The following is a 12,399-nucleotide window of genomic DNA, read 5'->3' as shown; positions in this document are numbered from 1 at the left end:
TGGGGGACAATCCAATGCGGCACATTACGGATTACCACAGTCTGTATTTTCAAGCATAGTGGTGGCTGCATAATGTCATTGGTATGCTTGTAATTGTTAAGGACTGGGGAGTTTTTCAGGATAAAAAAAAAAAGGAATGGAGCTAAGCACAGGCAAAATTCTAGAGGAAAACTTGGTTCAGTTTGCTTTTCACCAGACACTGGGAGATGAATTTACCTTTCAGCAGGACAATAACCTAAAACACAAGGCCAAATCTACACCGGAGTTGCTTACCAAGAAGACAGTGAATGTTCCTGAGTGGCCAAGTTACACTTTTGACTTAAATCTGCTTGAAAATCTATGGCAAGACTTGAAAATGGTTGTCTAGCAATGATCAACAACCAATTTGTCAGAATTTTGAAAATAACCATTGTTCTTTTCAAAGATTGTACAATCCATGTGAGCAAAACTGTTAGCAACTAACCCAGAAAGACTCACAGCTGTAATCCCTGCCAAAGGGGATTCTAACATATACTGACTCAGGGGTATACTGACTCAAGGGAATATTTACTTATGTAAATTATATATTTCTGTATTTCATTTTCAACAATTCTGTAAACATTTCTAAAAACAGGTTTTCACTTTATCATTATGGGGTATTGTGTGTAATAATTTACAGCCTGAATACATTTTGAATTCAGGCTGTAACAACAAAATGTGGAATAGGTCAAGGGGATTGGATACTTTCTGAAGGCACTGTATATGTGACTCACCACCTGGATTCGGTCTAATGTAGCAAAATGTGAAAGTGTTTTTTAACTTCGATAAAAGCAGAGCCACAGAGCTACAAAATGGTATATCATACACTGCATTTTAGCAACAATGGGAAAATAATTGGGCTTTGAAAGTTGATCAACTTGTAAACTCACTTTTGAGAAAATCACCTTTGAATGTTTTGGTATCTCGTGAAGAGCTCTTTGTCTACACCCATTCAGCATCGTTCACAACCTCGTAAGCTTTCGCCCCACCCACCTCATTTCACTTGGAGTGCACAGTTCACGCTTTGGCTGATGATTTGTTTACCTCTGGATAACATGAAAACAGCCTAACCATCTCTGCTGGCAACAAATCCATTACGCTTTTTTCCAGACGTTTACTGACACCGGCCATATTCAACGGATGTTGTATACATGTCATGTAACGTTAACTAACGAGCCAGCCAGCTAATGTTAGCTAGTTAAACAACAATTTAGCCTAGGGGCCAGGGAAAATGTTGGCCTTTTATAAACGTATTTCATGCAATTCTACATCATTTGACTGGAGACTGGAGGCTACTTTGACAATGACAAACAGAATCCAAGAGCAATAAAAACGACATGGTCTTGAATCCATCAATAGCCTAGGTCTGTGGAGACACATATTGTATGCTACAATACAAGGAGGAAATTATAGCCCTAAAATTGCTTTCCAGTTTCAATGGCTCACCCAATGATGCACAGCTCACTCTCTGGTGATGGCCGATGCGGTCGTGCCAAAAGAGAGTCTCTCTCAACAATACTTGAAAGTTGATCAAATATTTTGGTAGCCCACAGCATAGTCTTCTCTTTTCACCAGAAGCCATTTGCTTTCCAACCTGTATTTTCCCTCGATTGTATTTGAAATAGGGCAGGTCCTCACCAGACATCACTGGCAACAACGTCACCTATGGGCACAAACCATTGTCATTGCAGGCAATCTCAGTGCTGTGCATTACAGGGAAGACATCCTCCTCCCTCATGTGGTACCCTTCCTGCAGGCTCATCCTGACATGACCCTTCAGCATGACAATGCCACCAGCCATACTGCTCATTCTGTGCATTATTGCCTGCAAGACAGGCATGTCAGTGTTCTGCCATAGCCAGCGAAGAGCCCGGATCTCAATCCCATTGAGCACGTCTGGGACCTGTTGAATCGGAGGGTGAGGGCTAGGGCCATTCCCCCCAGAAATATCCGGGAACTTGCAGGTGCCTTGGTGGAAGAGTGGGGTAATATCTCACAGCACTGACAAATCTGGTGCCGTCCATGAGGAAGAGATGCACTGCAGTACTTAATGCAGCTGGCCACACCAGATACTGACTGTTTCTTTTGACGCCCCCCCCCCCTTTTGTTCAGGGACACATTATTAAATTTCTGTTAGTCACATGTCTGTGGAACTTGTTCAGTTTGTCTCAGTTTGAATCTTATGTTCATACAAATATTTATACATGTTAAGTTTGCTGAACATTAACGCAGTTGACAGTGAGAGGGTGTTTATTTTTTTGCTGAGTTTAGGTGTGAAATATAGGTCACCGGGTGAATAAGGTTAGGAACCCAAGGATTAGACCATTTTCTATTTTGTAAAAGATCACTCTTTCCATTCCATTGTCCAGGAAAGGAGGAGACAAAATGTTACATTTGACTCTAGTGGGACTTGAAACCACAACATTTGAATCTTTTTACCAATTTCACCTAGAAGGCCAATGCGCTATCTATTGCCCCACAGAGCCTTTCTGATAACAAGCCAAATTGAGAATCTTACGTGTGCCGGACTAAGCTCGTCTCCATCAAAGTAAGCTAGTTAAACAACAGTGAACAAGGTGCTAACACTGCCTAACATTAGGTTCTAACTAGAAAAGCAAACAGCTCTGGGAAACAAATAATAACATCCTCTAGGGAGCCAGCTAGCTAATGTTAGCTAGCTAGCTAACAGTACACTTTAGCTTAAGACATATAGCTAGCTAGCTAAACAATGAAACTAGCTAGGTAAACAACGTTTAAGATCACACGCACGTCATGTTAGCTAATGAGCCAGCCAGCTAACGTTAGCCAGTTAAACAATTAACAAAGTGGCAACAATGCCACAGTGCTGGGAGCTAACCAACCAGTTCCAATGTTAGCTCGCTAACATTAGACAAACTAGAAAAGCAAATGGCTCTGGGACACAAATAACGTCAGATAGGGAGCCAGCCAGTTAACGTTAGTTAGCTAGCTAACAGTACACTTTAGCTTGAAATGAAACCACTTTGTAAAAATTTGAGATGTGTAATATATGAGAATGTAGCTACCTAACGCTAGACTATCAACATGCGTCATGGACACATCTCCCTGTCAGGAATGCCATCCTTACATGCTGATCAGACCGGACACGTCACGTGCGTTGCAAAATAAATGTAGAAATCGTTGTTATTCAATTATTGCGCGCGCCAACGAGCGTCTGTGACTCCAATGGCTAAAATAGAACTCATTGCTATTTTTGATGCAGATCACGCTGCAAGTCCTGCCTCTCCCATCTCCTCATTGGTTTATAGAAGCAGGTACCCACGTGCCATCTCCTCATTGGTTATACCCACATGGGTGAATGAAAGACACACTGTTTTGCCGGTAGTCGTGGTAATACAATGAAAGTTTAGATGCAATCACCATATAAATTAAACGATGAAAAAGCCTGGAAGAAGGAGAGATGACTAGAAACGATTCGGTTGGCCGTTTTATGTGTGGATTCATTGTCGGAGTAGAGGTCCTTGTGCATTTCAGGTAAAATAACAACTCAATGTTTATATCCCAGGACAAATTATCTATCAACAGAAAGCTAGCTAAATAGGACAAATTAACGTTAGCTAGCAGGTGCAAGCTAACTAGCTAAATTGCCATAAATGTTTAATACTTTTCGACCTGTCCCCAAATTAATGTCATCGGTTCAGAGTTTGTTTTGATATTTTAACCTGCATGTCGTGATCGCGTTTGGTGTGGGGGCAAAATACATTTATGCACGATGGCGCACGTGTAACGGATGTGAAATGGCTAGCTAGTTAGCGGGTACGCGCTAGTAGCATTTCAATCAGTTACGTCACTTGCTCTGAGACTTAAGTAGTGTTGCCCCTTGCTCTGCAAGGGCCGCGGCCTTTGTGGAGCGATGGGGTAACGATGCTTCGTGGGCGACCGTTGTTGATGTGTGCAGAGGGTCCCTGGTTCGCGCCCATGTCGGGGTGAGGGGAAAGTTATACTGTTACACACGCGCACTGCCGGTTTGGGTTCCGTGTTAGTTTGAAGACGTAATCCGGAGACAGGTGTTTTCTCCATCTCTTTAGCTATCATGCTCTAATTCCACTGATTTCAAAACTTGATCCTCCAGAAAATGGAGAGCAACACTTATGCAGCTCCACTACACAATACGTTTATAAAAAAGCCGCGTTTGACAGGATTACCAACACAGACTGACGAGCTCAAATAGTCAGACGCTTTCTTTATGGCAGACCAATTCAAACTCCTCTCTCGGCATGTCCAGCCCACATTATCTCAGCCAATCATGGTTAGTAGGTTGCCAAGTTTTTCTGTGGCTTAACCAACAAGGCTCGTAATTGAACAACTTTATTCATATTTACAGATGGCATACAAGTTTGTTATTAACGCACATGAAAGTTCACATGTTCGATTAGGCATTTCTGCCAAAAAACGCATTTGATTAAAAAAAAATTTTTTACGTTCAAACTGCTCTCCTGTGAAGTGATGACTTGCGACGCATACCTAGTTTCCTGAATCGGGTCACATATAGTAAGTAGTATATACCTCAAAGAGTACATGAAAACTTTTATTTAACGAGGAAAGTCAGTTTAGAACAAATCCTTATATACAATGACAGCCTACACCAATTGTGCACCGCCCTTCCCAATCACAGCCGGATGTGATACAGCCTGGATTCGAACCAGGGTGTCTGTAATGACACCTCTAGCACTGAAATGCAGTGCCTTAGACCGCTGGGCCACTCGGGAGCCAAAAATTTTAATTTGATCTTGCGTTGGATAGGTCTGCATTCTCTCCTGTTCATTCAACACTTTAGTACAGGTGTGGATTTGGAATAGGGCATGTGCCTGGGGTGGATGATTGCGGAGGAGGGAGGAGGTGGACAGTGGCGAGGCGTACCGCTCCTTGTGATTATTGGCCCAGCAGTAATGATAGCGTTTCCTGATGCAGAGTTTGATTCCGTCCTCTCTGAGACGTCCCGCTTCTTTCTACTACCACAGATCTGTGGAGACAAGACAGGGATATGTGGCTTTAATCCAAATATTTTTGCTTTGAGTTCAAATTACCTGCATGTTACTAAAGGTACCAAGTCATTGCTTTGTTTCTCATCTTGGTGTGATTGCCTTTTGGACTAATATTGCCAGAGGTCACCCTCAGAACCTTACCGGCATGAGCATGGGGCAGTCATCGGCTCGACACAGCTTGGTAACGCAGTGCAGGAAGACGGTAGACATTTTCTGGTTCTTGTGCTTGACAAAGCGAAACACTTCAAAGGCAAAACGGCCCATTTGACTCTTCCCATTCTCAAACACAGTTGTCTGTGGGTCTTTGTCACAGCTGGTTCAGAAACAAAGGCAAAACAACAAAACAGATCGGAAAAACCACACAACCGCACTGTTCAAGGAAATTGCTTCAGAGAAACATGCATAAGAATTACCTAAAGAAGAGGTCATAGCGAAGTTCATCATTTGGATTCCCAGAGGCAGTGGTGTAACAGTAGTCCATCAGAACATTCCATCTATTTTAGCAGGGAGAAGGAAAAATATGGTAAATGGTCATTAAAATAGGTATGATTGCGCAACTAGGATCAAACAATCTGAAAGAGGGGTCTGGTCTTATCACCTCAGGACAAGGGCCTTCCTTTCTCCAGCAAGGTTAGCATTGAGTCACTGAGGATTAGGCTCCGTCCCTTTCAGTCATGGCGTCTGTCCTACCATGAGTTATCGGCAGGGATAGTAGGTCAGTGACAGAGGGGCCATTGCAAACAAGTCCCCATTGGCACGATGTGGGCTAAAATATTGTCCCCATGTAGGCTGCCAACATTTGGGCCAATGAGCCTTTGATCATTGACTAAACATTGGCCACAAAGGCAAAAAAGCCAGCAGCATACCACCCTGCATACCACTACTGGCTTGCTTCTGAAGCTAAGCAGGGTTGGTCCTGGTCAGTCCCTGGATGGGAGACCAGATGCTGCTGGAAGTGGTGTTGGAGGGCCAGTAGGAGGCACTCTTTCCTCTGGTCTAAAAAATATCCCAATGCCCCAGGGCAGTGATTGGGGACACTGCCCTGTGTAGGGTGCCGTCTTTCGGATGGGACGTTAAACGGGTGTCCTGACTCTCTGAGGTCATTAAAGATCCCATGGCACTTATCGTAAGAGTAGGGGTGTTAACCCCGGTGTCCTGGCTAAATTCCCAATCTGACCCTCAAACCATCATGGTCACCTAATAATCCCCAGTTTACAATTGGCTCATTCATCCCCCTCCTCTCCCCTGTAACTATTCCCCAGGTCGTTGCTGCAAATGAGAACGTGTTCTCAGTCAACTTACCTGGTAAAATAAATGAATAAATAAAAATTTGCCCTTTGTTTCCCAGTGTGGGCAGCCCATATGGAAAGGCAGCCCTGACTTTGCCTGAAAAAAGGCCATAATTTCCCAGCAACATGCCCACATTGGCCCGTGTTGGGCTGGTGTGGGCGTGTTGTGATCTGGCCCATGTTAGGCTGTTGTGGGCTAGCCCATGCCAACCTTATCCACCGAATACCCACATGGGGCCAATGGGGTGATGTTTGTGGGGCGTTTCTTAATTGACACAGTAGTGACACAGTTAATAGTATTATGGGCCACTCCTCTTGAATTTCCCTTAGATTTTTGTTTTAGTTCTTTATTTGGTCAAGAAGAGATAAAAATGTAATGAGCCTGTATAATTATCCCATGGTCCTCTGTATCTCAGTTGGCAGGCCTGCACCACGAGGGGGCTAAAGATTCAAACTTTAGCCCCCTCAGTTTTAGTTTTATGTTCCTATTTAAAAATAGCTAAAAAGTTTTAAATTATTGAGTGACAGGTTGGCGCCCAAAAAAATCTATCTCCGCAGCACTGTGTCAGCATTATGGACAGGGCGCTCTGCGGTGTGTGAAGTGTCCGGTTCACCTAGGGGTCATAAAAAGGGTTGTACCCAAATGTTTGGTGTATTAGAATAATATATTATGCTTATGTTTTATTAATAGAAGGAGGGGTTAAAAGACCCCTCCCTCCTTACAGTTACAGGGTTTTAGACTACTGATTAACAATAGATATATTCATTGTAGAAGTTTAGTATTGTTCTACATTTGTATTTTAGTTCTCTCTCTCTGCCTCATTATAAAGAGGCCCTTAGACAGAACTCTGCAAGGGAGTGAAGGAGATAAGACTAGGTAAACATTCCACAATAGGTCAACTTTGGGGGAAGGGGACATTTACTGCTAAGTGTTTAGCTAACAATAAAGGCCCTGTTTATACAGCTTTGTAGGCATAGTTTTGGTCCCAGGAGTAGAGGATGATGATATAGGCAGTGACATCACCAGGGCGCGATTTAGGGTTTAATAAAACCACTGGAGACCTTTTGTTTGATGCAGAACTTACTCAGAAACATGCGTGCTATGTTCCTGTTTGTCAACTTCTGTCTGCAATTGCATTAATAAAGGTTTTTGAATGATTTAATTAAAGATATTGTCATAATGCTAATTTCACCAATGAACCAATGATTGACAAAGGACGTAAGGAACGAACCCTAACAGAAGGCAGCCTGGTTTCATCGACTAGACATAGTAAACTTAGTAAATGTAAATCCAGGACACTTAATTTAGTATGATATGTTACGTTTGGTAACGTTACATAAAGCAGAAGGTTACTTATAGGTAAAATATGCAGAAGTCGCGCCGCCATTTCCTGATTGCTAAAATTGAATAATTTCAGTTTGTGACAAAAAAAGCTGCCATTCTGTAGAGAATCATTGTACCATCTAAACCGCTGTGAAATACATTTTCCATAACCAAAAATATTGTATTTTCAAAACAAAACTTAACGGTAAGCATAGAATAGTGCACATAGAACAGATCTATTACTTCTTAGACTTTCTTTCAATGAGTGATTGATCTCTAACTTAACATTTATATATGAATTTGGTCGGATCGCCCAAAAAGTAAAATTTTGTACGTTTTGAAAATTCATAACATATTGTACTTTTAGCAAATTCGCAACATATACAAAAATGGATGGACATTCTAAAATAATACATACCATACAAAACGTAACATATCATACTAAATGCAGGGTCTCGGATTTATGTACAGAATACAAAATGCTGATACCAGATTTCAAAAGCTTCATGTTTATTGTTGTATAGTGTGATTATATAAGCGAAATTCAATATAATTCCAATGCCAGAACCCCCCCCCCAAAATGTAGAATTCAACTGCCCCCTTAGTCACTTTACCCTGACGCCAGGTCTGTCAGTTGGTAGAGCATGGCGTTTGCAGCAGGAGTGCTATAGAAAGCAACTGGGCGGTTAGGTATGACTCCTTTGGGTTTCCGTATGCTACAATACGGGGAGGAAATTATAGCCCTAAAAATGCTTTCCAGTTTCAATGGCTCACCCAATGAAGCGCAGCTCACTTGCTGGTGATGGCATGGCCGATGCCCTCGTGCCAAAAGAGAGTCTGTCTCAACAATATTTGAAAGTTGATCAAATATTTTGGTAGCCTACAGCATAGTCTTCTCTTTTCAGCAGAAGCCATTTGTTTTCCAACCTGTATTTTTGCTCGATTGTATTTGAAATATTGCAAAAGGCCTGTTTTGTCTGCATGCTGTTTTTTCACTGCCAGATTTAGTTTATGCTCCTGACTGTAGGCTAGTCCATGTTATTAGGCTACAATCCACAGCTATTGATCCTCTGTCGCTAAATAATAGGCCTTCTCATTGTGTAATAGGGTATTCTTAATTATTATTCATTTCTGAACAGAAAGCAGTAATTCTATAACTTTGGCAAATGTATTTCAATTGATCAGGGCTGCTGCAGTTCATTCAGAACCCTTCACGTGGCTATGATTCTATAAGGAAATACATGATGTAGTGCAATGCAGGCTCATGTCTATCAGAGTAGAGAGAGAGCAAGATCATAGAAAGTTAAAAAGTTAGAAAGCATAAACCCGGGCCAACCCAAATCAACTCTTAGAATGTTAGGCCCAGGCTAAAAATCTATTTTTTAACATTACGCTGTTTTGTGGGGGCAGGATAATTAAATAATAGACAACTCGAATGAACTTTGAACGCTTTTATTAGAATTTTTACATTTCAAATAATTTCTCATGCCAGGAGAGGTACAGGATCTGGCCAAATAGGTTCCGGAACAAAACAGTCCAAAATGGAAAAAAGAGATCCTCCTGTTCCAGTAGGATCCAGTTAAAATTGAACTCTATGGGACAGTTGAGCTAACTAGGCTAATGTGATTAGCATGAGGTTGTAAGTAACAAAAAAAATTCCCAGGACATAGACCTATCTGATATGGACAGAAAGCTTAAATTATTGGTAATCTAACTGCACTGTCCAATTTACAGTAGCTATTAAGAGTGAAATAATACCTTGCTATTGTTTGAGGAGAGTGCACAATTTTGAACTTGAAAATGCATTAATAAACAAATTAGGCATATTTGGGCAGTCTTGATACAACATTTTGAACGGACATGCAATGGCTCATTGGATCAGTCTTAAAAGTTGCATACACAGCTGCCATCTAGTGGTCAAAATCTAAATTCAGCCTGGGCTAGAATAATAAACTCAGCAAAAAAGGAAACATCCCGTTTTCATGTCTTTCAAATATAATTTTTTTAAATCCAAATAACTTCACAGATCTTCAGTGTATAGGGTTTAAAACACTGTTTCCCATGCTTGTTGAATGAACCATAAACAATTAATGAACATGTACCTGTGGAACGGTCATTAACTTCTCTAGGGTAGGGGGCAGCATTTTCACGTTTGGATGAAAAGCATTCCCAAATTCAACTGCCAGCTACTCATCCCCAGAAGATAAGATATGCATATTATTAGTAGATTTATATAGAAAACCATCTGAAGTTTCTAAAACTGTTTGAATCATGTCTGTGAGTATAACAGCACTTATTTAGAATGCGAAATCCCGAGGACAAACCATTCCGATTTTTTGTTTTTTGAGGTCACTCTTTTCAGTGGTATTTCATTGGGAAACCAGATTTCTAAGCGAATTGCTTGCAGTTCCTACGGCTTCCACTGGATGTCAACAGTCCTGAGAAATTGGTTGAGGTTATTCCTTTGTGTAATGAAGAAATACGGCCATCTTGAAGTCGAGTCACTCTAGGTGTCCTGTTTGATTGAAGCGCATGACCAGAAGGCATGCTACATTTGGTTTTAATCCTGTATTGAACACAGATCATCCCGTCTTCAATTTGATCAATTATTAACGTTAAAAAATACCTAAAGTTGTATTACAAAAGTAGTTTGAATTTTTTGGGCAAAGTTTACAGGTAACCTTTGAGCTATTTTGTCGTCACGTTTGAGCAAGTTGGAACCTGTGTTTTTCTGGATCAAACGCGCCAAATAAATGGACATTTTGGATATATATCGACGGAATTAATCGAACAAAAGGACCATTTGTGATGTTTATGGGACATATTGGAGTGCCAACAGAAGAAGCTCGTCAAAGGTAAGGCATGAATTATATCTTTATTTCTGTGTTTTGTCTCATGCCGGGAGGGGTGAAATATGATGGTCTGTGATTGTTAGCTGGAGTGCCATCCTCAGATAATAGCATTGTTTGCTTTCGCCGTAAAGCATTTTTGAAATCTGACACGTTTGCTGGATTCACAACAAGTGTAGATGTAATTTGGTTTATTGAATGTGTGATTTCATGAAAGCTAAATTTTTATAGTAATTTATTTGAATTTGGCGCTCTGCATTTTCAGTGTATGTTGGCCAGGCGTCCCACATATCCCAGAGAGGTTAAGTTAAAACTTATTTGGAATCGGTGTCCCTTCCATGGGACGGTTGAGCTAACGTAGGCTAATGCGATTAGCATGAGGTTGTAAGTAACAAGAACATTTCCCAGGACATAGACATATCTGATATTGGCAGAAAGATTAAATTATTGTTCATCTAACTGCACTGTCCAATTTACAGTAGCTCTTACAGTGAAAGAATACCATGCTATTGTTTATGTGCACAATTCTGAACATGAAAAGTTATTAATAAACAAATTGGGCACATTTGGGAATTCTTCATACAACATTTTGAACAGAAATGTAATGGCTCATTGGATCAGTCTAAAAATGTGCACATACACTTCTGCCATCATGTGGACAAAATTTGCACCTGGGCTGGAATAATACATTATGGCCTTTCTCTTGCATTTCAAAGATGATGCTGCAAAAAAATACAAAAGAATATTAGTTTTTTTCTTTGTGTTATCTTTTACAAAATCTATTGTGTTATATTCTCCTACATTCCCACAAACTGCAAAGTGTTTCCATTCAAATGCATATCCTTGCTTCAGGGCCTGAGCTACAGGCAGTGAAAATAATGAAAATAGCTGCTTGGATTTTTTCCCAATTTGGATTACCTCTTTATCATGGAGGCCTCCCTTTTCAGAGGAAGAGATGAGCGCTTCTTGTTTTACAGGAGTTTAATATGCTCTTTTCCGGGACACTGAACCGACCGGATTTGCAACAACTGCCTACTTGCGGAGGACCGAGCTCTCTACCTTAAGCAAGCAAATCTCTCTGTTGCACAATTTGCTGGGTAGACCACGGTCACCTACCTTCTTCTCTCTACACCTCAGGCTTGACATAGTTCTGATATGGTGAGAGTATAAATGCCCTGTCACCACTGATTGGGACCTCAGGGACCTCTCACCGGGGAAGTCACCCCCGCCTGTGGAAAATGTAACAGGACTGATGCTTCCAGAGGATGAATTACATTTAACCTCTCTGGGGCAGGTGGGACGCGAACGTCCGGCCAATAGCCAGGGAAAATACAGCGCGCCATATTCAAATAACATGATATAAAAATCAAACTTTCATTAAATCACACATGTAAGATACCAAATTAAAGCTACTCTCGTTGTGAATCCAGCCAACATGTCAGATTTCAAAAAGGCTTTTCGGCGAAAGCATAAGATGCTATTATCTGATGACAGCACAACAGTAAACAAACAGAGTAGCATATTTCAACACTGCAAGCACGACACAAAACGCAGAAATAAAATATAAATCATGCCTTACCTTTGACGAAATTCTTTTGTTGGCACTCCAATATGTCCCATAAACATCACAAATGGTCCTTTTGTTCGGTTAATTCAGATATATATCCAAAATGTCAATTTATTTGGACCGTTTCATCCAGAAAAACACAGCTTCCAACTTTCGCCACTTCTCTACAAAATATATCAAAAGTTACATGTAAACTTTACCAAAACATTTCAAACTAATTTTGTAATACAACGTTAGGTATTTTTAAACGTTACTAATCGATCAATTTGAAGACGGGATGATCTGTGTCCAATACAAAAGAAAACAAACTGACGCAACTTTTTTCATA

The 12,399-nt window shown here is 40.9% G+C and overlaps 1 protein-coding gene across 1 annotated transcript in view; it reads right to left on the bottom strand.

Moving 5' to 3' along the window:
• Positions 1 to 12,399, bottom strand: part of LOC129869102 (zona pellucida-like domain-containing protein 1) — a 52,145-nt gene that overhangs the window by 11,921 nt on the left and 27,825 nt on the right. The window contains exons 7-9 of the mRNA XM_055943607.1: positions 5,456 to 5,536; positions 5,184 to 5,355; positions 4,918 to 5,020 (exon numbers count right to left, since the gene is read on the bottom strand). Coding sequence (XP_055799582.1) covers positions 4,918 to 5,020; positions 5,184 to 5,355; positions 5,456 to 5,536 — 356 coding nt within the window. The remainder of the gene's footprint in view (positions 1 to 4,917; positions 5,021 to 5,183; positions 5,356 to 5,455; positions 5,537 to 12,399) is intronic.

Source organism: Salvelinus fontinalis, chromosome 13, assembly GCF_029448725.1.
Source record: "Salvelinus fontinalis isolate EN_2023a chromosome 13, ASM2944872v1, whole genome shotgun sequence".
NCBI lineage: Eukaryota > Metazoa > Chordata > Actinopteri > Salmoniformes > Salmonidae > Salvelinus > Salvelinus fontinalis.
The sequence above is the reverse complement of the archived record's forward strand: the minus strand, read 5'-3'. Positions and strand labels throughout refer to the sequence as shown.